The sequence below is a fragment of the Cyphomyrmex costatus genome, unplaced genomic scaffold (genome assembly GCF_001594065.2).
Source record: "Cyphomyrmex costatus isolate MS0001 unplaced genomic scaffold, Ccosl1.0 scaffold666, whole genome shotgun sequence".
NCBI classification, from domain to species: Eukaryota; Metazoa; Arthropoda; class Insecta; order Hymenoptera; family Formicidae; genus Cyphomyrmex; species Cyphomyrmex costatus.
This window is the reverse complement of record NW_017280229.1, coordinates 544,952-567,089: the sequence shown is the minus strand read 5'-3', so window position 1 is coordinate 567,089 and position 22,138 is coordinate 544,952. Positions and strand designations below refer to the sequence as shown.

Below are 22,138 nucleotides of genomic sequence, written 5' to 3'. Positions count from 1 at the left end.
TAAGATTCAGCTGGTTTTAAAAAGATTCGTTTATATAATATTTTTTCTTACAGCTATATACTAATGAATATTTCCACACTATTATGAATTTTGTTATAATTATAATAATAAATCAGTTATTACATATAGAGTAGATGTTTGCTATTCAAATTTGTTGATAGATATATTAATTATATTTCTAAATAAGTAGAGATTACAAAATATCATAATATATCATAATAGTATATTGGTAACATAGGTATTTTTTATATACAATATTGCATTTAAAAAATTATTGCCAACAAAAATACCTAGTTACTGGAAGAGATCCTCTTCGTATACTTTAAGTTCCCGTCTGTCTTTATGTGCACTTTTCTGTGAATAATTAGCCGCTATCGGTGACCACATAGAACTGGACATAGTGTCGCTAACCGTCTCTATTATCGGCTGTCTCCTTGCTAATGATACTTTTAATTGGATGGATGAAACCATGCTACCATCCATTTCACTTATGGCTCTCTCAGCTGATTCAGCCTTTTCAAAGGTTATAAACCCATGGCTACACGTAAAAAAAGAACAGAATTGATTATTAATAATTGCATTGAAAATATCTAAAACTTTGAGTGGAGAATAATATAGGTATATAAGAACAAAATGACTTATATTTACTTTTTCTCTTGTTCCATGGAAATATGAACAATATTTCCAAAGCTTTGGAAGTGCTTCTTTAGATAATCCTCTGTTATTTTATAACCACATACATATATTGTATTTCCTGCACGTGGTTTAATTTCTTGTTTAGCAGGAGTTGGAATGTCACTGGTATTTCTTTCCCCAGTGTCTTGAGCACCAACAAAGTTATTATATAAATCTTTGACTTTGGGCCTTACTATCTCCGTTTCTTCTTCTTCCTGCATTGCTGAGAATGGTTGGTAAGAACTAATCGTCTTTTCTGTACTATTTAACTTTCTTTCCAGTCCACGAGATCTCTTGAAAGTTTGCTCCGGTCGCTTAGGAGTTTTTGGGGCTGTGATCACGCCAGACTTAATCAACTTCTTGGCTACTTCGCGAGCATCTCTTGCTTCCGTAGGCCGTTTTGGAGCCTGAGGAATGCGTTCTGCTTCTTGTTTAGGAGCTTTTAGATCTTGTAGCGCTTTTTTCTAGAAAGGGGGAGGAATGATTAATGAAAATCAAAAAGAAAGGTAAGATAACTATATATATACAGATACACAGAAATAATAATTATTAGAAAAAACGATGACCTTTGCATGCAGATTAAACAGAAATTCGAATTTTGCGTTATAAATTAATTGAGAAGTAAATATCTAACAGATAAATTAAATTTTATCGTATATATTTCATACAAAAACATAACCTGTACCTTTCTCTTCAGCTTGCTGAACTTAGTCTGCAGCATCAATTCTTCCTCTGTTAAGTTTGACGGAAAATGTAGGTACACCATATTTTGCATGTAATATGAGCAACAAAGTTTTTTAAGCCCGTTTTAACACGAAGATTGTATATATGTATGTTTTCCTGCAACGTGTACACACACACTTTACGACTCGACAAAATTAGAGAAACACGTTCTACACAGTTCTGCATCCGACTGGTCACTGGTGGGACTGGGATATTTGAATTTTGAATATTTCACCTTATGTACCATACTGCATATTCGTAACTTTTCCAGAATGAGGTAATTGTAAAATAAAATACTGTTTTAAAAAATGTTAAAAAAAATTAAAAAGTCTCATATGACGTAATATTTATCTCATAAAATATTAGCTCGCAAATGTGTATTTGCACCGTAAATAAGGAGCATATATCGCGCATTATTTTATTTATTATAATGTTTTTAAAAGTAAAAATGCAAAATTCAGTTCTTTGATGTCCGAATTTCTGATTGGTAGTCTAATGTGTATTCTGATTGGATGTCCCCTTCTAGGCTATGTTCAGATTCCCACCCGAGTGCCACTCAGATATCCTTCTATCCTTATTGTTTGCCTAATGTTAAACAAGGATGACATGACACCCAGGGAGCACTCGGGTGGGAATCTGAACATGCCGCTAAGTGAAGCAGCTTGTGACTGCTTTTGGACAGCGCGCTATCAGCGCCATTTGTGTATTACTATCCTTGTCTCATGTCTAATGGACGATGAAGATAGAATGACTCAAGTAGTACTACTTGGTAACCGCACTAATCGCAGTTGCTTACAAAGGCTGACAGCTGATACACGTGGTCGTAGAATTTGTATACGTTCATTGCGTGGTATTGTATTATAGTATTTATGATCCTTTAGTTGAGTCAGAAATCCAAGCAGGGAAATTTAAGAAGAATTTGTTATGCGTTTTTTTTTTTGTTACGTATTGAGAGTTAATTCATACGGACTCTTTGTCCAGCATTGATTCCTTGTCATTACGCTTTTACATTAATAGATTTTTAAATTAAGGTATTATTCTTGCTGTAATTTGATTTGTTTTGGTAAACAAATCTTATCGGAGTACGGAGCATGTTTAAACAGAGTTTATGTTTATAACATTGGAGCGGTTCAAATATATCGGCGGTGGAGGTGATGATTGGTATCCGGATTCTGATGGGAGACTGCCACTGGAAGTTCGATTTTGAATCTCTTCTATATACAGGATTCTAGTCACTCCTGTCGATTTTAAAATTTTTTGTGTGTCATGACTTTTCCACCATGCTTGGTAATTGACACTTGACAGTGGCATGATGTATTATGGACAGTGGCGCCAGTAGCTGAGTCAGTCCAAGTTACTCCAAGTCAGTCTGACATCTGACCAAGTCTGACTCTGACATCACTGAGTCCTTGAATGCGTTCCCGCATTTACCGGATTACACCAGATGCTTCCCGAGAGGTTGTCCTCTCGAGAAAGGGAGAACGGTCACGTAGAAATTAGACAAGTGTCAACGCGTGAGTCTCTATTCGTTTAACGCTCCCCTATACCTAGATAAGATGTGCGTATCGGTGACGGCGCTTGGTCGACGAGGATTTACCTCGAGGGATATTATGCGACTCAGCGTTAAACGACCGCATTGCTTCAGTTGCAAATCGTCGATGGATAGTATGCTATCACGACAGTGTCCCACATCATTGTGCGTCGCCGATGTCTCGCGAGTTCTGGGCTGGTTTCACCAGAGCTCGAAAATGTTCTCTTCGGTGAGAACTCCGATTTCCCCCGATGCCATCGTCGATGCCTTGACGAAGCAGCAAGCGAAGGAGTTGGTGTCAAAGCTCTCCTCGGAGGAGCGTGGCTTGTTCTTGACAGCATTGAACGAATGCAAATCAGCAGAGAAGAAGGCTGGTTATGAAGGTAGATATTGCTTGCTCCAATAAATTTGTAATCTTAGACAAACGTTTGATGTTTAACGAAAGGCTAATTCTCATCTTAAAGATTAACAATAAAATTACATATTGATGGAGAAAATATTGATCTCTTATATATTTAGCTTTATATATACATATATCATGAAGAAACATATATGTAAATAAAATTCTTGCATTATAGCAAGTACTTGCTATACTTAACTAGATGAGGCTAAAATCCTGATCTTAATAATGTATAGTAGAAAATAATTATACATTGATCTTCTTTTATATATATTTAGCTTTATACATATATCATAAAGAAACATATAATAAAATGCTTATATTAGACAAGCGTTTGCTTTTTAATTAGAGAATAATACTGATTTTAAAGATTTACAGTAAAAAAAATTTTTTACAAGATTATACACTGATAGGAGAGATATATTGATCTTCTTTGATATATTTAGCTTTATACATATGTCATAAAGAAACAATAAAATTCTTGCGTCTTTGCTAGGTCAATTAGCTGCTATTCGATGGAGGAGCAAGTTAGGTAGACCTAGCAAAATACCATCGTTAGGCGAGGTGGATCCTACAGGAACCTACTGCCCTATGCCAGATGATTGGTTAAACCGCAAGTATGGTAAGGACATTGTTATTTTTATATCTTTTTTTGAATTATACATGTCACGTATTCGTTGAATCATTGGTACTATTAAAGAAAGAAGTATAGGATCATTTAAAATGTCTTTAATGCAGTGTAACAGTTGTTATATTCATGAAACGTTATGAACATTAACTTAGATTTATTACCTATAGATCTCGCAAAATAAAATTAACCTCCCTGTTATTTAATGGTAACTTTGGATATAATGGAATATTTTTCCTGCAATGCGATCTCCATGGATGCTATTCTGTAAGTTTCTCGTTTTTTCTCGATTTCTCTTCAATTCTCTAGCACTCTCTGTGTCTCTTTTTTCCTCTAATTACACTAACTCTCTTGCCTGCTTCTATTCTGACATAACTTTTCGGATGTTTCACGGTCAACCACAGTGCCACAGTTAGGTAATATTTTGGACACTTTTCTCTCTCATTTTTGAAAAAATCTTTTTCTCCAATATGGAAATTAGTCCTTATTATAATTTCTCTCTTTTAAACAAATACATTTTTATAAATTATAGAATTATTTCTTTCATATTTTCTTTTGTATTTCCTGCAAATTTTATTTTTGAAGTAATTATTTGACTAGATTATTTTTCATCCTTAATTAGGCAAAATTGTTTGGATAAAATGATGATTTTTGTTAAGTTTGTTAAATAATTTTTTTTCTTCAATTGTAGAGCTTTTTCTTTATATTTTCCTTATAATAAATTTGTTCTTCATTTGAATTTTCTACAGATTCCTTTTTTATTCATATTCATTAAAAATACGTCACAATATACAATTTTGATGTTTACGAACAATAAAAGTAATTCACTTCATATTGCATTTAATGCTTGCTAGTTTCATTCAAGTAATTATATAATTTCATATTAAATAAGATTAACTTTTTAAATTGAATCTTTTGTGTTTTGCAGTTGAACACGTTGCAGAGCCATCCACGAAAGACTTGGTACTCGGTATGTATTATTTTTAATATCAGAGAATTTATATTCAGAGAATTTATATATTCACTAGCAAGTAATTCGCATTTTTATCTTATTTATCTTTTTTGCTGCTCGTGAAATATAAATTAAATAATACTTTTATTTTCAAAAATTTATCATTACTGCAAAAAGATTTATTAAATGGTATAGATCTATTTTAAGAAAATTCTAATTGGACAAAATATGTAGAAGTTTTACATATGTATAATAATTTAAATATCCATTCCGGTTAAAAATGAATAATGTAGAACGATAATTGTATTTTTGCAGTCGCGATTGCGAATGCAATTCCGTTCGTTGGATTTGGTTTTCTTGACAACTTCATCATGATCGTTGCTGTACGTATCTTACGGGTTTCCATCGTCTCCTATGTGCTGACTTCTTAAGATTGATGTTTCAGGGCGATCAAATTGAATTGATGCTGAACAGAAGGTTTCCTATCTCCACCATGGCAGCAGCAGCGCTGGGCAACACGGTGTCCGATGTCATTGGAATCGGTTCGGTGCATTATGTTGAGATGTTTGCCCAAAAAATCGGCTTTGAAGCTCCTAAATTAACCTTAGCACAACTGAATCTACCTAGGACACGGATAGCTGCGAATGTGGTACAATTGTTATTTCATTATATATAGCATATTTTTTTATTTTATTATTAAGAGTACTATGAAATTTATGTAAAAAAGATTTTTGGATAATTAAAAGGATGGTCTTTTTCAGTGAAATTATTCGAGGTAATTTTTCTGTTGAATACAGGGTCGAGTTATCGGTGTTACGATTGGATGTATTATTGGCATGACACCTATACCGTTAGCCGCGCTTTTCCGCAATGGTAACTGAATTAGCAAAAAAAAAACGACTGAGAAAAACGAATTAATTTAGTAAACTTAGTATGTAGGACAGGCCGCAAATATCCCACAATAAGTATTTTATTTTACACAAATGCCTACAAACTTTTATAATTTTAATGTTCAACTATCGTAAATAACACGATTTCCATCAAATTCAGTATTACAAAATATTTAATATATAAATGTATAGAATGTGTATAGTATAGAATTACATAGATAGGATAAAATTTGTGTGCAATATTATGATTGTTTTTTAAAGATGAAATAGGTTTTTAAACCTATTGTGTTTCACGAGGCTTTAATCCGATGCAAAATCTATTTAAAAAAAGAAGCTTATATGTGTGTGTGATCAGAGTTAAACCAGAATAAAAATTTGTTTTAATATCAGTCTTCCACAAAAACCACTTATTCATTCCCTAGTATGTAATTACTTTTAGATGTAAAACAACATTTGTAGTATGCGCCGACATCGAATATTTATTGAGAAAAACAGATCTGTTAGTATCGAACATTTCACTGCAAAACGTTAGTACAAAAAATATAGGTTTATGTATCTGTTTATATCCTTTGAAAAAGGTTGTCTATAACAGGCAAATTTTTATCAGCAAGCTAATAGTAAATTTTTAATTCTGGTGACTGAAAGATACTTTCGTAATGCGATTGTCTCCAGTTTTGTTCTAACCAGTTTAAAGTTGTGTCTAGTATTTCCTTCCAATTTACGTTGCGATGGTCTTCCGGTGCGAAATCTTCTGTTTTCTCTATTTTCTCCATCTTCCTTATATTTATAGCTTGCGTCGAATTGAATGGAAAGTCGATATTGATAATGCATAATTTGTCAGTGTAATTTATAACTTCGACATTGCTCTCTAAACAATACTCAGGCAGCCAAGTCATCGTTGAGTTTTGCCACCATTTCCAACTGGCTTGTACATCATCATCACCATCATCAGTTTCCACAATTGCAGAATAAACTACAATATTCTCAGAATCAGAAATCGGAAGACCATCATCATTAATTTCCTGGGATTGTGTATTTATCAATGTATCAGTTAGATCGGTTGACGAGAGATTTACTGATAAATTCGTTGGTTGTCTCGAACTAAGCGATATCCCGGGTAAGCAACTTTGCACAATAAAATTGGCAATCAGAGTTGATCCTAGGAGAGTCGCCAATCCAGCAGCATAAGTTGCCAGGCAGATCGAAGACACACTAATTAAGGTTTGTGCAATTCTAATCAACTGAACGGAATTCATCAAACAATTCAATTCTGTATATGTACACCATCTGCGCTTGTGTACTTCTCGAAATGCCACCTTTTTCTCTAGTTCTTGCAACCTTTCCCAAAAGTCTTGGTTCTTTACCAACACTGTCCAGTCCTATGATATAAAAATGACAAAATCTATTTTGATAAATAAATACATAGTCAATTAATAATTAAATTATAAATTATATAAATTTTAGATAATGTACAAAAGATGTTACTTACGATTGCAGCAAGAAAATCTTTTTCCAATTTATTCATTCGAGCTATAGTCACTTGTCCTGAATTTGCCCATTCTTTGTTGAAAACTTCATCTTCTTCACCATCATCGTGCAAAAATTTACTTGCTACCATCTAACAAGCATTAACAAAAATTCACTTAAATGATGTTAAAAGTTGTATCACATTGACATGTCAAAATACAAAAATAATAAATTACCAAAGAAACCAAAAATAGCTCAGACGGCGCTACTTGATGAAGATATTCTAGATTACAATTTTTTAATCTTTCAATATACAGCAAAGCCAACACAAGTGAGCAAGGAGAAACACATGTGTTTCTGGATATTCTGCTTGCTTCCTCGACATCGAGTCTTTCCAATGTATGACTGCTTTTCACCTCTGTAAAAAGTTCGGCTGCCAATTCTAAAAATACAAAAGAAATTAATTTATGAATTATGCTTTATTAATATGTGTATTAGTTAAGATATGTTGAGTTAAGGTAGTGAGAAATATTTATTTTGTGAAAAAAGTACGAATAACACAAGTTTACACATAAAATTAGATGAAAAGACAAGAAAGCTTTTAAACAGGAATTAGATACAAGAGAAAAAGTGATAAAGAAACTTTGAAAAAAAATGGAGAAGAAATTAAGGAAAGATAGAGACAAAAAAAGGAACGTGAGTTATAGATATATAAATTAAAAACAGAATAGCAAATAATATATATAAATACAAAGAAGTAATGTTACAAAAAAATGGATATATAACTATGATAGAAATTAGAATTGTTTGAGAGACAGATAATATATATAAATCAAATCGCTTTCTTAGCTATTGCATGTAAATAAAATTTTTTGTTATTCTTCATAAAATAAAATTATTTTTAGACAGAATAATATTTAAAATTAGAGCACGTATAATAAAATGTTATCAGACTATAAATTTATCAGATCAGATGTTATCAAATTTATAAATTTAATTTAATGAAACTAAAGACAAATATTGAAAATTGATATTTTAGGACTTTTTGTTCCTTAAATCTTTTTTTTAAAGAAATATTTGTATTCATGTAACACAAAAACACTATTCTCTCAGATAAAATAATATATTATAGTAAAAATAGTATATTTAATAACATAAAATTTCTTTTAACCACATTAAAGTGTTACACAAATTTTAATTTATTAGACAATAATGTATCAATTATAAATGATTGTTTATTAATATAAAAGATAACAATTTAAAATGACAAATTATTTTCATGTATCAATAGATTCTAATTGTTAGTTTATAATTTAATGTCATACTGACCTGTAACTGGTAAACTCAAGCAGTTAATCACTGGTAACTTGGAATAATATAATGACTTTCTTATACGTTTCATAAACTCATTATGTTCCAAGTCCTGCAGTAAAATAAATAACAAAATTTATCAAGAATTTTTTTTCCGTTTATTAAACAATGGAAAAAACGAAATTATTCTCAATCAATCTTCAAACATTTTTAAATTTCTGCTCAGTTAATTGTTTTTGATAACAACAGATAATTATTGCAATATATTATATATAATTGTATTTTAAATTGAAAATAATGTTTCAATCATAAATTTGTATATATGTAAGATTTTACCTTTGAATTTGTTGGCATGTTTGTGCCTCGCCAGCTGTTCATCATTGTCGGATATCCGTGAATTTCACCATAAACTTTCTCTGCAATATTTTTATGACACGGTTCGGCTGAAGGAGTTATCGGAAAATGTAATCCAGACAATCACTTCATCGATGTGACGTAAAGTTTTGCAAGAACGTAAATTACTCTGTATCTCTAAGTAGCACGCACAATTAATTTAGGTTAGGCTCATCCTACTCATCCTCGATCACGAACATACAAAATAACGAGATAGTGCAAACAAGCGTAGCAAAATCACTTGATACGAAAACGAATCAACGAATCGTCGTTCGAGGTTGTTATTGGATTTAAAGACGAGAACCAATCAAATACGAGCGACATTTAAAAGTAGCGATCTGTTCACGTTACTTGCACTTTCTGCATCTTCGTCCTTATTTGCTTTTTACGTTAAATATTTTTGGAGATCTCAAATAAAAAGTATAAGCAACGCCAACAGACGTAGTACATGAGTGCAACTACAAAAAATATATGATTAGGGTGCAGCCACAATAGAAGGAATAAGGAATAATACGTTTCGACTTATTAGAAATTGAATACACTGGAATACACGGTTTCTGATAGGTTTAAATTTCTTATTATTCCTAATCTTTATTTCTTCTATTGTGGTTGCACTTTACAGTTGATTACATTTACCCATGGTTGTATACATGTTCCATGATTTACAGAACTCACTAAAACTTTTGAATCTTTAAAATTATTAATTGTGCAAAACTTTAAAAAAGCTATTATTGTATTCATTGTATTTAGATACAACGCTGTTAATAAAGCATGGCTTATCCGTCATGTAATTTAGTGGAGGCGGTCGTTGATGAAGTTGCTTTGGAAGGCTTAGACGGCATTACTTTACAAGGTTATTTGATTTTACTTTTATATATTATATAAATATTATATTATTCTAGATATAAAAGATCAGATTATCATAATAATTTATCTAGTTTTTTTTATTACAATGGACTATGTTAATTATTGTTTAAATCTACATAGTTTTTAAATATATATGTATCTTGTTGATTTAGCTTTATTTTTATCTTTGCATGCTATTCTTTTATTTGTTTGTTATAAATAATGCATTAATACATTTTTTGTTAGTTCCTATTTCTTATTTTTAGCATTGTGGATGCGATTAGCAAACAGGTTCAATGATTCTCTACCATATTCTAAATCCTTCATGGAACAGATATGGTTAATATGCAAGAAAGTGAAGGATTTTCAGTTTTATGAATTGGAGACATCCCGAGATGCACTTGTGATATTCGATCGTTATGAATATGTACATCCTGATCTTGGTATTATACTTGAACCAGTAAGTATATTAAGGTATAATACAATAATTCTTGTATAAATTTATATAAAATATTTTTTTTGTGAAACTTTAAGAAATATTAAACTATTCGCTACTTCATTAAGAAGATTAAGTTATAAAATGATTTTGTGATTACAAAACAATTTGATATCTTAATACTTTAATTCTATTTCAAATTTGACTTGTATTTTTTGTTATTTAAAAATTTTTGTTATATTCTTTTAACTTTTCAAATTTTAGCCAAATGTTCCACTAGATATTTACCCCCATTGTCCTGTTCAAGATCTTAAGACAGGTGTAATGGGATCTTGTTCCACATATTACACAAGAAAAGATATCACAAGTAATGTAAAGAATACAAGTTTAGACAAGGTGACAGAAAAATATGGACGAGGTTTGATAATTGTAGCATCTCAGTGCGTTAGGTCACAAGCTTTGATGGGTGTTGAAGTAAGTCCAATATTGAAACTGAGTATTATGCAGTATTGCTTTTTAGAGAGAGTAGGCCGATCTCGTTATCATGGTGAAGTCACCCAAGGCAAACTCAGCTTAGCTGCGCTTAGACAAGATCCAAAAACCTTGTTCTACCATCGAAAGTTTCTACTGCAGCACAAATTGATCACAAAGCAAATACATCATCAAAAGAGCTCCGGCCATTGCAACAGTGGTAGTCTGTTACATCTACCACGATTCTATGTGGAACGAAAGCCAAAAATGATTTATCTAGCGGAACAGGTGCTTGATATTTTACGATTCAAAGACAATGGCGTGGCTGAGTACGATGAGATTAAAAAGAAGCTTGGAATTGAGAATTCTATCAAGAAACTGTTTAGAACTGCCTTTTTTCAAAAAATCGTAAAGACAGACATCTGTGTACCATATAGAACATTGTATCCTAATGCAGAGCCCAGCGAGTGGCGGCAAAAACAAGATCCTTCAAAAGAGAAAAAGATTAGAGCTGTGCAGGTATTATATCCAGATGTGAATGTTGCTGATATATGGAACAAAGAAGAGAAAGAAGATGATGAAGACCTTGTTGAATTGGATATATCTAATCATTTGGTAAATGTTCCATATCTGAAACAAACAAACGCTATTATTGAAGCTAGTCAAGCAGAAGGTATATCTCAAGGTTAGTAGTAAATCATAGATTTCTGTAATTGACTACATTTGCACAGCATCCTTAATCAGGTTCAATAATATCCATAGTTATATGAAATTGATCAATTGTATATTTATTCTTCTGAAGAATGGAATAACTGGAATTGACTATTTTTATATGTATAACTATGAATTAAACCTAATTAAAGATGTCGTATGATTTGTAAACGTTATTTTAAAATTTTGTTATTTGAGTTTACGAATTTATGCTCAAATTATTGTAATATAGTACAACTCTGTTTATATACATCTGAACATGTTAGAGTACAATTTTGATAACCAATTTGGATAACCAATTTGGATAAGATGTTCAATAACTTTTCTTTCTGTTCAGAAAAACTGAAGTAGAGCAGGTCGAGTACCTATTACCCCAATTATAGCGTTGTAATTTCGGTAATAGCTCAGCTGTAAGTTCGGATATTTAACATGAATTTGTTCGTAATGTCCTAATTTCTTTATCTCTAAATAATTTCATCCAGGAGATATTTCCTAGAAAATGGAGATATTTCCTGAATGAAGTTATCCGCAATTTATTTGGAAGTGAAGAAATTGATTATAAATGAAGTGTATGTATGTGTGTATGTGTGTAAACGGAGTTCTAGTGTATTACAAAAAAAATTAATATATATTATATTTTTTTATTTAATTTTCGAACTACAGGCAAATAGAAATTAAGAAATTTTATATTATATAATTTTTAGCTCAGTTAGGAAAGGAAATGGGTCTTACTAAATTACAATCTAGATCATTTATGAGAAATGTGGTAAAATCGGGTATTGCTGCAACATACATGAATGATGTAGGTCGGCAAAGGATTACAAAATATGTTTCAAAGAAATATGAAGAAAACAGCAAAATGAGTAAGCAATTTAATAAAGAGGTACATAAGATTAAGGAACTCTCCATGAAAATAACCAATAAAACTAAAGAAAATCTGAAGAATAAAACGTCCTTGCAAGCAGAAAATGAAAAGTACCCAGTGATCCATGATCAGACAAGTAAAAACTCCTCTTCTGACCATCACATTGATAAAGTTGATAATGTTGATGCACCAGTTATTGATAAAGATAAGATTCTTGATAAAGAGGAAGATAAATATGCAGATGAAAATTGTCCCAGAAAGGAAACAGAATTAAAGAATTTGTTTTATGTTGTCAATAGAATTCTACACAAGTATCGTTTGTCAAAAATTCGATCTAAATACAGATGCACGACGTCGAAATCTTTATTAATGAGGAGAAAATGTCTTGATACTAATGCGAAGAGAGAGAAGGAAAAAGAAAATTTCGATAATTTAAATACGTCTTTGCAGCAAATAATTAATGATGCTAAAGCTACGTCATTTTATAATAGTATAAAAACAAATTTGATAATGCAAAAGCCCATTCGCACTGCAAAAGGAATTAGTGAAATCTTTGGTTTTATGGAAATTGTGCAGAATAGTGAGAAGAGAAACTCTAATATTACATATAGGTTTGTATAAATATGCAAATAAGCATAAATAAATGGTTAATTAAATTAATAGATAGATTAAATCATTGTTCTTAGAGAGAAATGTATATATTAGTTAAAAAAGAATATATAAATGCTATCTAACTTTTGCATATATAATTTTGTTTATTCTTCTGTAATGTAAATTTTATATTTTTGTAATTTTTGAATATTTTTAAATTTATAGAAATACAAAGACAAATTTTTTCATTGTAGAGATATCAATATTATTAAATATTTTCTATTGATATGTATTTAGATTGTTAAGACGTGCCAATCTGATAATCGAGGCAGTGAAAGAAAATCAAGTGATTGATGATACCGCGAAACTCATGAAGCTGATTTGCGAGGAAGAAGATAAAGAGGGTTACGATGTGAAGATTGACAAGAAGTCTCTCATCAGACTGTTACAGAAACTTGCTAAAGATAACCTGGTGAAGAACATCAAGTTGACCTTGAGTGCAAATGGACGTGAAAAGAATTTAACATTTATTTGCGATCCTAACATTGACACTAATCATACTGTAATTAAGTCAGCTGTTGAGCAAGCAAAGGTCAAGTTTTGCTTATTAGCGTCTCAAAGGAGAGTGCAGGTGAAGAAGACAGATAAGCAAGAGAAAACAGACAAGTCACCTAAGGAGCAATTGCAACTCAATAAGGCAGCGACTAAATCATCTTCCATAAACTACAAGTACGATGCCAAAGCTGGTAGACGTTACGGTTTTAGTCCGAAATTTGTTAGGATGCGAACAATGCATATTCTGCTCTTCTATCTGGTTTACGATCATCCTGGTATACCGATATTATCTCAGGAAAAGCAGGTAGAAATGCTCAGGTCTAATGGATACGAAATCAGCGACGATCTCGTTAAAGAGTTTAGTACCATTTACAACACCGAAGTAAATTGGAAGATGTTTGTTCCACCTTTACCTAAACACAACGGATGGTCCGAAGGCTGGGCGTTGATGTGCGATATTCTGTTAGGGCTGCCCTTGTCGATTTTCACCAAGATACATAATATTACCTTCGTGATCCCGGATTTAGATCGTTATTTAAATCATCCAATCAGACAACATTACCTCGTCAAAAACCTTCCGGTGCGTTTGAAATTCTTGAGGATCTTATACATATTATAGTAAGATTAAAAATATGACTCGATTAAACAGTTTCGAATATTAGTAATCATGATTTTTATTATTCTGCGAATTAACTGAAAGTTAGATATGAGCTTCGATCTTTGAAGATAGAATGCGAGTTATTTTACTGACATTAATGGCTTTTATATCTTTGTATTAATTATCCTTGTTATAAGATTTATGTTTGTGCTTATTGTTTTTAACGATCTTTTTTAAATTTTATTAACAATGCTGATTTTGTTCAAAGACTTTTTTTAAATTTTTAGGTTACCATACGCAATAGTTTGTTACATGCACGGAAGTATATATTTAATATCCATGACACTATCACCAGATTATGCTACCTTGGTCTAGTGCAGTTTGGTCCACAACGACTGAAAGACAAAGATCAAGTGTTCATCTACATTAACCGACGCACAGAACTGATGGACACGACGTCTTCGGCACCGGGCTATCATAAGATCGAAGATAAGACGTATCCAGCGACTAAGTACTTCTTCGATCGCACGCGGGTAATGTTGATTAATATTGTCGTTAAGAATATATAAAAAATATTTAAAAAAAATGTTTAAATCTTCTAAATTTCTATTTTTAATTTTGTGGGATAAATTTAATTCTAAACATCAAGAAATTATATATGATTTTTGTTTTTTTATCTCGAAAAGTACTGCTGTCGAAAATGATAATCATTTATATTATAATCTTTGATTTAAAAAATATATATTGATTATTGGATTCTATTCATATATATCAGTAATCAATTTTCTAGTATAATTTATTTTAAAACTAATTTTTGCTTCATCTTATTATATTACAGTAATATTGTAATTTTTACTATTATAATAAGCAATACTATTTTGTATATGAAAGTCATACAGTCTTTAAAAAACTAAGATTTAATAGATTTAAGTAAATAAATAAAAAGTGTTTTCTATTAATATTTTAAGGACTAATCGAGTTATTCTACAAAAAATGATATCTCATTAATATCTCATTAATAATATTTTATTTCTTTACAGGCCGTTGAAAAATATTGGTATGAAATGTGGACTATTTGTGTTAATACTCTACTTGGCGGTAGGCTGGTGGTACATGGCAAGGATATCCTACTTGAGGATTTAAGTAAAAAGGCTGCTATGATCGAAGCAGTTGCAGCATGCAATCCTAAAGAGGCCGTAGAAAGAGATGTCGGTGTAGTTCCCGGAGATCATAAAGGAGCGGCTGGTACTGATTCAGCTCTCTTTGCTCATTTGAAACGCAATTGGAATTGGTCAAGCAATAGTTATAAACATCCCCAGGTAAAGAGTAAAATCATTTGGGATAGAAAAAAACAATTGATCTTTTTCTTTTTTTAAAGTTTCAGATTTTTTTAGACTAATATATTTTTAATATAAAAAAAAATTTCTAATAAATATTTTTATATTAGATAAGAGATATTTTTATTTATATATAAAAATTTATAAATCTATTGACTAATATCAAGATAAATTAAATCACTATCAGTATATAAATTGTATAGCAATATATTTACTGCAGTATTATTTATGAAATATTTTCTTTGTCAGCAAACTTCTAAGATTCAGAGAAAATCCAGTACAGGCCAACGGGATTTGCATCTATCGAAAATTCAAGTAAAACCAGTTAAGTATACAGAGTATGATGGTTTGAAGAAGATTTCGGGACCACCGCCACCGTCTGCCGTCAGCGCGATCGAATTGCGAAAGAAGGTACAGGATCATCTCAACCTTGCTGGACGGAAGTACGAGGCTCTACCGTCGTCGCATCAATCCAGAAGGCAGAAATCCTTTGTGCGGCATGTAGTGCCGCGCAAGAAAAGTGCACGGGTCAAATTCGACGAGGACGATTATCAGGCAATGCAGCGGATGAATAAGCTGCGAGTGGAATGGGACACTCACGAAGACAACATATTGCTAGTGTGCAAAGTAGCATCGACTTACTTGTCGCCAAATCCACGCAAGCAGATGGTCAGTTTCATAACGGTTCGAGATGTATTGCGAACATACTCTTACAGCTCGTACAATAAGACTTCGCGCGCCTGCCAGCGTAGGTTGATGTATATGTTACGACAACCACGCACGGTGAACAGCGTTGCGTTGGGCATCGAGGAAGTTAAACAGGATCCGTTTGTCGATAAACGATACGGCGGTGCGATAGACAGATTAAAGAGCGAGTGTTCAAGTTCAGCAGAGTATGAGAAGCGAATAATAGAGATTTTTAAAGAGGTTGTAGATTATATCATGAAAAAGTATTACGATATTGCAGAGATTAAACCAAAAAAGCATATGGCGATGCCAAAGACAGTGCAAGAATTTAATCTTTTCTTCGAAGTGGTCCATCCAACGAAGCCACATTATAATAAGGGTTTTACGAAGGATGTGCGAAGCATCACTGACATTCATTCGGCGATTATTAATTCTGTTATACACAGTTCCATGTGCTGTGGGAAGGATAGGCGTTCCTGGGCCTACCAACTCTTTTGGGTATGTAATATAAAATATTTTATTCATGAAGTTAAATCTTTAAATATGTATGTGTTGAATAATATAAAATTAACATTTAATTTTTTTTATCTATTAACAGATATTACACTTAAAGAATAATATTCTTTTTTTTATTTTTATTCCTTCTGTTTATCGTTTATTTTTAGGTAGAGTTTATCTAAAATACAATACACATATAATCAATATGTTAATTTTATATTGCTTACAACTTTCCAAAATTTTTAAATTGTATTACAAGAAATTTTTAATTGGCTAATAACTTATTTTGTTAAAGGTGTATCAACACTATTCGGACGCCCTTCTAAAGCAAGCATTGAATAAGGTCAAATCGGATCAAATGGTGACTGTAAAAAAACATCACTTGGCAACTATTAAGAAATATGGCAACTATATGCCGTTGAGCAGCTCACAGTATCAACTAAGCATTAACTATATTCATAGGTTTCAAACTAAATGGACTTATGATGTTTTTAAAGAATCTTACAATGTCTTTACGAAATTACTGCAGTGGTATTCGGAGCAAAAAAACATTGTCCCCTCACAGGAACAAGAAACATTTAACGGTGTTGAGATTCCAGTTTCTAGTGGCATTGTCGCTGCTATGCATGATCTTTTAGCAAACAATCAAATTGACTTCGACATTGAGATGCCGGATCAAATTATTATGTTAGATGCAAGATATCAAGGTAAAGATGAGACTTATTTCAGAGCTGCCCAAAGATACCAAGATATTTTAACAAGACTTTACCGTTTTAATCTTGAGAGTTTTGAAGACGACGATCAGAATACTGAAATTTCTGGAGTTGGAACTTCTCATAAAACACAAAAAAATTCTTTGAAGAGGAGGAGATCCGTCGAGAACGACAATTTTGAAGAACGAACATCGAAGATCTTTTGTAAAAACGAAGAAAGTAATAAAAGAAAACAAGAAAACCAATATGAGAAAACTGAAGATACATCACTTGACAAGAAGCGATTACTTGATAAAAGTAACAAACACAAAGAGACGAATCCGAAGGATCGTTCTAATGAGCAAAGTAAGAAGAAAACGCGTGCAAATCGTTCTTCAAGAAAGAGATCTAATATTGAGGAAGATTCTACAGACTGCGAAGAGCAGTCGTCGAAGAGAAGAAGATTAAACTCTCTTTCCGAAGATTCGATAGATTTCGAGGACTTAGAAGAAAACGAGGAATCAAAGATGCTTGAAGAAGAATTATGTGAAGATTTTGGAAGCATCGACAACATATTTTTCAATAGCTCCAAATCTCTTAAATCGATGAATGAATTAAAGGAGCAGATGAAGGATGAAGGTGTATTATATTTTTATGATTATAAAATTTTTATCTCTAGAAATAATTAGAAAATAAATAGTTTATATGCAATATTAAATTAAATTGTGATTTCCAATTAAACTTTATAATTGATTTGTTTAAAATAATATATATTGTTTTAATTCCAGATTCTTTGATACAGCCAAACAATATGACCGATATAACTCGGATTTCTCGACGTGTTAGTGAGATTATCAAGAACATATCGCCTAAGATGAATTACTTCAGTTCTTGCAACAAGATAGAGGCTACAAATGACGTCCAAAAGAAATATACTAGAATATCCATGTTGAGAATGAAGGAAGAGCTAAACGATCTTTCGATGACCGACAGTCATCACGCGCACGAATACTTTGTGGTTAATAGCTTCAGGATATTCTATAATTTGGAATTATCATCATCTTCAATTACAGAAACATCAAACAATGTTGAGAATTTTCAAGGTTATTCGGTGCCCAGTCAATTAATACCGCTGAAGATTGAGACTGTAAACGATTTTCTCAGCGAGTTAAATCAGATGGCTGTTTTTCCGAAGAACGGTATTTCTGACAAGGATTACAACGATTTCATGATGAAAAACGAAGAATTAACTAGAGCAATTAACTGGAATTATGTCGATGCAATATATAAATTTGTCCAGGAGAAGAAAGAAATCGGCGTCTGTTCACAGGAGTTGCTGGTAATTTATTCGTTACAGAGAGAGACAGAGAGAGAGAGAGAGCGCGCGCGCGCAATTTTTTTTCTTTTTTTTATTATCTTTCAGCGATTTTTTTACATTTTAAATCAACAGTTTTCCTAAAAATATTTTACTTAATTACTTTAAAAAATCGTTTTTCTTTTATCTTGTTTAGGATAAGTTCTTCAATGAGCAAGGAGAAGACTTGTATAACATCGTTTCGCTTTTAACAAAAAATCGTATATTTTTACGCTCTGGTGTTACTAAACCACGGTATATTCATCATAGTTATCTGGATCCTTGGCTAATTAATTCCTGCAAAATACATCGTCTTGAACAAGAATCCTTAATACCATTTAAGGATAGTATATATTCCACAATGCATCAGGGGAAAATAGTTGAAACAAACGCTGAGATGGATGCAAAAGATATAAATATCCACGATAAAAAAGATGCAAATCAAAAATGTAATATAGTATATTATATTTTTAAATTTCACATGTTTTGCTAAAGCATTTATTTTGTAATAATAAATGAATATTTCAATTTCCATTTATAATAATTATATGAATAAGATATATTTTAGTATTACAACTTCTATATATTCCATTTAAAAAAATTTTTTAAATATAGAGTTTTTATCGTACACAATATTATATTTTAATTATAGTCAATTTGTATTTCATGCTTTACTATACCTTATAGTGTTTCTTGGCATTATAAAATGACAATACTAAAAAATCAACGTCTCCAGATTTGTTGAATTGTTAAATGGATTAAAATATCTGCATTAAATATATTGTTTTTTTTTTAAGATTAACACTTAGAATAAATATATTGCAGGCGAAACAGATAATATGATAGCATCAACATCATCGGACAACCAAGATAGCAAAGAGAAGAAAAACGAGAAAACGGACAATGATATAATTAATGAGAACGATGATAAAAAGGAAGGTAGCGAGATTAACGAGGAAAGCCATTTACGTACAAGAAAAAGAACGCATAAGCAAAGGATACGTTTACTTCCACAAAAGGATATATATAAATCAGCGCAGCAATTAGATTTCACGTATGAAATCACGTATAAAAAAAAAAAGAATTTTTTTCAGAAGTTTTTAAAAAATGATATTTTCTCTTTCAGCAATTTTGAGGAAATAAAAGTTGCGATAAGACCATGGATACGTATAGATGGTGTACTAAATCGCAAAGTTTTAGATCGAATGTTAGGTGCAGTCCTGAATTATTGCATGCTTCATCCTGGGCTCACAATGGCGAAAATTCAAAACAAATTTATTCCCGTTCTACAACCCTATCATACACGTGAATTAGTTGAGGTTCGTTTTATTGATTGTCTATATACTTGTAAATTATATCAGAAGGTTTCCGGGTTATCGGTGCCATTTGGTATTAGCAATGGATGAAAACATGATGATAACCCTTCTGGTATCTTTAAAGATAGTAATAATCCATGAAAGCCTTAAAAGCATACTTGTAAATCGATATTTCTGGATTCGAGACTCGCTCTATTAAAGTTTAGATATAAGTATTATAGAACTTCTACAACTTATTAGTAAAAAAATATACAGTCATATACATTTTCTTCTTGATATTATTGCAAGAAGCTAATTTTTAATGAAAATAATTTTTTGCAGATGCTAATCAGATTGGGCTGTTTAGAGAGTAAGCTCTTGAAGAAAACGCGCGTTACTTTGTTCTCTGCACCACCTACAGTTAACATTAATAATCTAAGTATGTGATCATTATTACTAAAATTGGAAATTTTTAGATTCCTAATACTTGAGAATTGTTAATTAATGTCTGCAGCAACAGTAATATATTCGTATTCTTTATATTAATTATTGTATGCATTCCATGTGACGTTCTCAAAATATTGCAATCTATCTGTGCATAAATATTACTTCATAAATAATTTTTGTACCGACCGTAATATTACTTCATATTTAAAAATTATCTCTATTTTCCTGATTAAACATAAAAAGATGATAATTTATAAAAGATTAACGATATATCTATTTCGATAATATCTCTTGAACATCAAAAATATTTGTATACTAAATTAAAATAACTTGCTTTTTGGTCTTATATAATCTATAAAATTATTTTGATAGAGTACAATTTTATATAATATAATGCGATTTAATTTTATTACAAATGTTACACAGTCTCAGGTAGATAATGGGTACTTACTGTTTGTTGATACAAATTGATACAAGTATTGTTCTATCTTTGTTATTTGTGGAATCTCAAGAAAGATAAAACAAGATGATCATTTATGTCACTAAGTGGAAAATATCCTATGTTATCTTATCCAAAACTTTTGCTGTTTTCTGATATATACTATCTTTTTTATCTGATTTATTTTTTGTTATCAAATTCATTGTGATGCATTCTCACTATATTTTCCTTGTTTAATTTTAGCTACAGATACCGTTGGTTGGTCCATTGAAGATGAAATAATACTTGAACCTGCCATAGACGCTATATTGAAATTCAGTATACTCTTGAGTACATAATACGAGAACATGTAACACAGATTTTATGCCGTAATTATGTATTTTGTAATATACATATATATACCATACATTCAAGGTCCTCAAAAGTCCGGAAACAGTTGAATATCTCGAAAACAAAGTATTTTTAAGAAAAATATTTCAGGAAAAAATTATAGGGTTTAAAATGATGTATTTACTGATCTGGTGTAAATCCAATCAGGCAAACCTCCATGTGGTATACCTTGGGTAATGCTAATGCCGGTGATACTATAACTTTCAAGCTGAAGTTCAAGTTTTATTTACTTAAAATGCTGAACAAAAAACAATTTTATTGTAGTGTTTTGAAAAGCTCTTGACACCCCCCGACTATTATATTTTTGTTTGAAATATTTTTTTCAAAAATGCTTTGTTTTCAACCGTTTCTGGACTTTTTGAGGACCTTATGTTTCTATCGCGTATGTACATGTGTATTGTATAAATCTATAAATGCATGAGTTAGATGGAAACGTACTAGTCATCTATACATCTATTGTATAACTGCATTCAGTTTGGACGCTCTCAGCGCTTGTATCCTTGTTTTGCGTCTAATAAATAAATATATCTGATAAAGACAGAATGATGGTTATAAGCGCTTAAAGCGTGCGAGCATTTACGCGAAGCTTATCTGCTATGTATAATATTATTATAATATAGGAAGATGTGTTTATTTAATACCTTTGTATATATGATATATTTAGAAAAATATTTCCGCATGAAGTTATTATAGTACTTATGATTCTATATTTTTTTATATAAAATACTTTGTATTTTTATTATTTAATTTTTTTCAGTAATAAGATTGTAATAAAGATACCTTGAAGTTAATAGTAATGTGATTTTCAACAAAGTTTTGCGAAAACTTTTAAACATTTTGGATCAAAAGACAACCATTTTTGAAATTGCCGCGTATTCAATGTAACAGCAATTGGCTGATGATAGGTCAACCAATGGAATCTATTATGTTCAACTTTGACGGTTTTTTTACAAACA

At 31.2% G+C, this 22,138-nt stretch overlaps 4 protein-coding genes across 7 annotated transcripts; 2 read left to right on the top strand and 2 right to left on the bottom strand.

The window, feature by feature from the left end:
- Window positions 1-216: 216 nt before the first annotated feature.
- Nelf-E (negative elongation factor E) lies at window positions 217-1,657 on the bottom strand. The gene is made up of 4 exons (XM_018547647.1): window positions 1,634-1,657; window positions 1,361-1,515; window positions 649-1,139; window positions 217-538 (listed from the first exon to the last, which is right to left on the bottom strand). The coding sequence occupies exons 2-4, from the start codon at window positions 1,448-1,450 to the stop codon at window positions 295-297; spliced, it is 825 nt and encodes a 274-aa protein (XP_018403149.1). The 5' UTR covers window positions 1,451-1,515; window positions 1,634-1,657; the 3' UTR covers window positions 217-294.
- Window positions 1,658-2,455: 798 nt separating this feature from the next.
- LOC108780051 (uncharacterized) lies at window positions 2,456-5,935 on the top strand. Of its 4 annotated transcripts, XM_018547637.1 has the most exons (8): window positions 2,459-2,912; window positions 3,044-3,312; window positions 3,826-3,951; window positions 4,362-4,373; window positions 4,886-4,927; window positions 5,225-5,292; window positions 5,355-5,558; window positions 5,707-5,935. In XM_018547637.1, exons 2-8 carry the CDS (start codon window positions 3,057-3,059, stop codon window positions 5,788-5,790), a joined length of 792 nt encoding a protein of 263 aa, XP_018403139.1. In that variant the 5' UTR covers window positions 2,459-2,912; window positions 3,044-3,056; the 3' UTR covers window positions 5,791-5,935. The 4 variants fall into 4 exon arrangements, with proteins under 4 accessions (XP_018403136.1, XP_018403137.1, XP_018403139.1 ...); XM_018547634.1 differs by having other exon boundaries at window positions 2,456-3,312; XM_018547635.1 differs by lacking the exon at window positions 4,362-4,373 and having other exon boundaries at window positions 2,458-3,312.
- A 415-nt stretch (window positions 5,936-6,350) lies between these two features.
- LOC108780059 (protein CNPPD1) lies at window positions 6,351-9,150 on the bottom strand. The gene is made up of 5 exons (XM_018547645.1): window positions 8,914-9,150; window positions 8,596-8,689; window positions 7,503-7,708; window positions 7,289-7,417; window positions 6,351-7,178 (listed from the first exon to the last, which is right to left on the bottom strand). The coding sequence occupies exons 1-5, from the start codon at window positions 8,956-8,958 to the stop codon at window positions 6,411-6,413; spliced, it is 1,242 nt and encodes a 413-aa protein (XP_018403147.1). The 5' UTR covers window positions 8,959-9,150; the 3' UTR covers window positions 6,351-6,410.
- A 591-nt stretch (window positions 9,151-9,741) lies between these two features.
- LOC108780041 (general transcription factor 3C polypeptide 1) lies at window positions 9,742-21,801 on the top strand. Its single transcript, XM_018547617.1, has 15 exons — window positions 9,742-9,823; window positions 10,083-10,276; window positions 10,517-11,408; window positions 12,139-12,910; window positions 13,188-14,025; window positions 14,331-14,576; window positions 15,084-15,362; window positions 15,630-16,565; window positions 16,861-17,896; window positions 18,046-18,596; window positions 18,769-19,060; window positions 19,437-19,665; window positions 19,738-19,930; window positions 20,249-20,345; window positions 21,036-21,801. The coding sequence occupies exons 1-15, from the start codon at window positions 9,742-9,744 to the stop codon at window positions 21,128-21,130; spliced, it is 6,732 nt and encodes a 2,243-aa protein (XP_018403119.1). The 3' UTR covers window positions 21,131-21,801.
- The last annotated feature ends 337 nt before the right edge of the window (window positions 21,802-22,138 follow it).

Coding starts and splice junctions, on each gene's coding strand:
- Nelf-E (XM_018547647.1), bottom strand. CDS start 1,450: ATGCAAAATATGGTGTACCTACATTTTCCGTCAAACTTAACAGAGGAA. Junction 1,140..1,360: donor TCAGCAAGCTGAAGAGAAAG/GTACAGGTTATG, acceptor CCCCCTTTCTAG/AAAAAAGCGCTACAAGATCT. Junction 539..648: donor TCCATGGAACAAGAGAAAAA/GTAAATATAAGT, acceptor TTTTACGTGTAG/CCATGGGTTTATAACCTTTG.
- LOC108780051 (XM_018547634.1), top strand. CDS start 2,955: ATGTGCGTATCGGTGACGGCGCTTGGTCGACGAGGATTTACCTCGAGG. Junction 3,313..3,825: donor GAAGAAGGCTGGTTATGAAG/GTAGATATTGCT, acceptor CGTCTTTGCTAG/GTCAATTAGCTGCTATTCGA. Junction 5,293..5,354: donor ACTTCATCATGATCGTTGCT/GTACGTATCTTA, acceptor TTGATGTTTCAG/GGCGATCAAATTGAATTGAT.
- LOC108780059 (XM_018547645.1), bottom strand. CDS start 8,958: ATGATGAACAGCTGGCGAGGCACAAACATGCCAACAAATTCAAAG. Junction 8,690..8,913: donor ACATGCCAACAAATTCAAAG/GTAAAATCTTAC, acceptor ATTTTACTGCAG/GACTTGGAACATAATGAGTT. Junction 7,179..7,288: donor AAGATTTTCTTGCTGCAATC/GTAAGTAACATC, acceptor TTTATATCATAG/GACTGGACAGTGTTGGTAAA.
- LOC108780041 (XM_018547617.1), top strand. CDS start 9,742: ATGGCTTATCCGTCATGTAATTTAGTGGAGGCGGTCGTTGATGAAGTT. Junction 10,277..10,516: donor TTGGTATTATACTTGAACCA/GTAAGTATATTA, acceptor TTCAAATTTTAG/CCAAATGTTCCACTAGATAT. Junction 14,577..15,083: donor ACTTCTTCGATCGCACGCGG/GTAATGTTGATT, acceptor ATTTCTTTACAG/GCCGTTGAAAAATATTGGTA.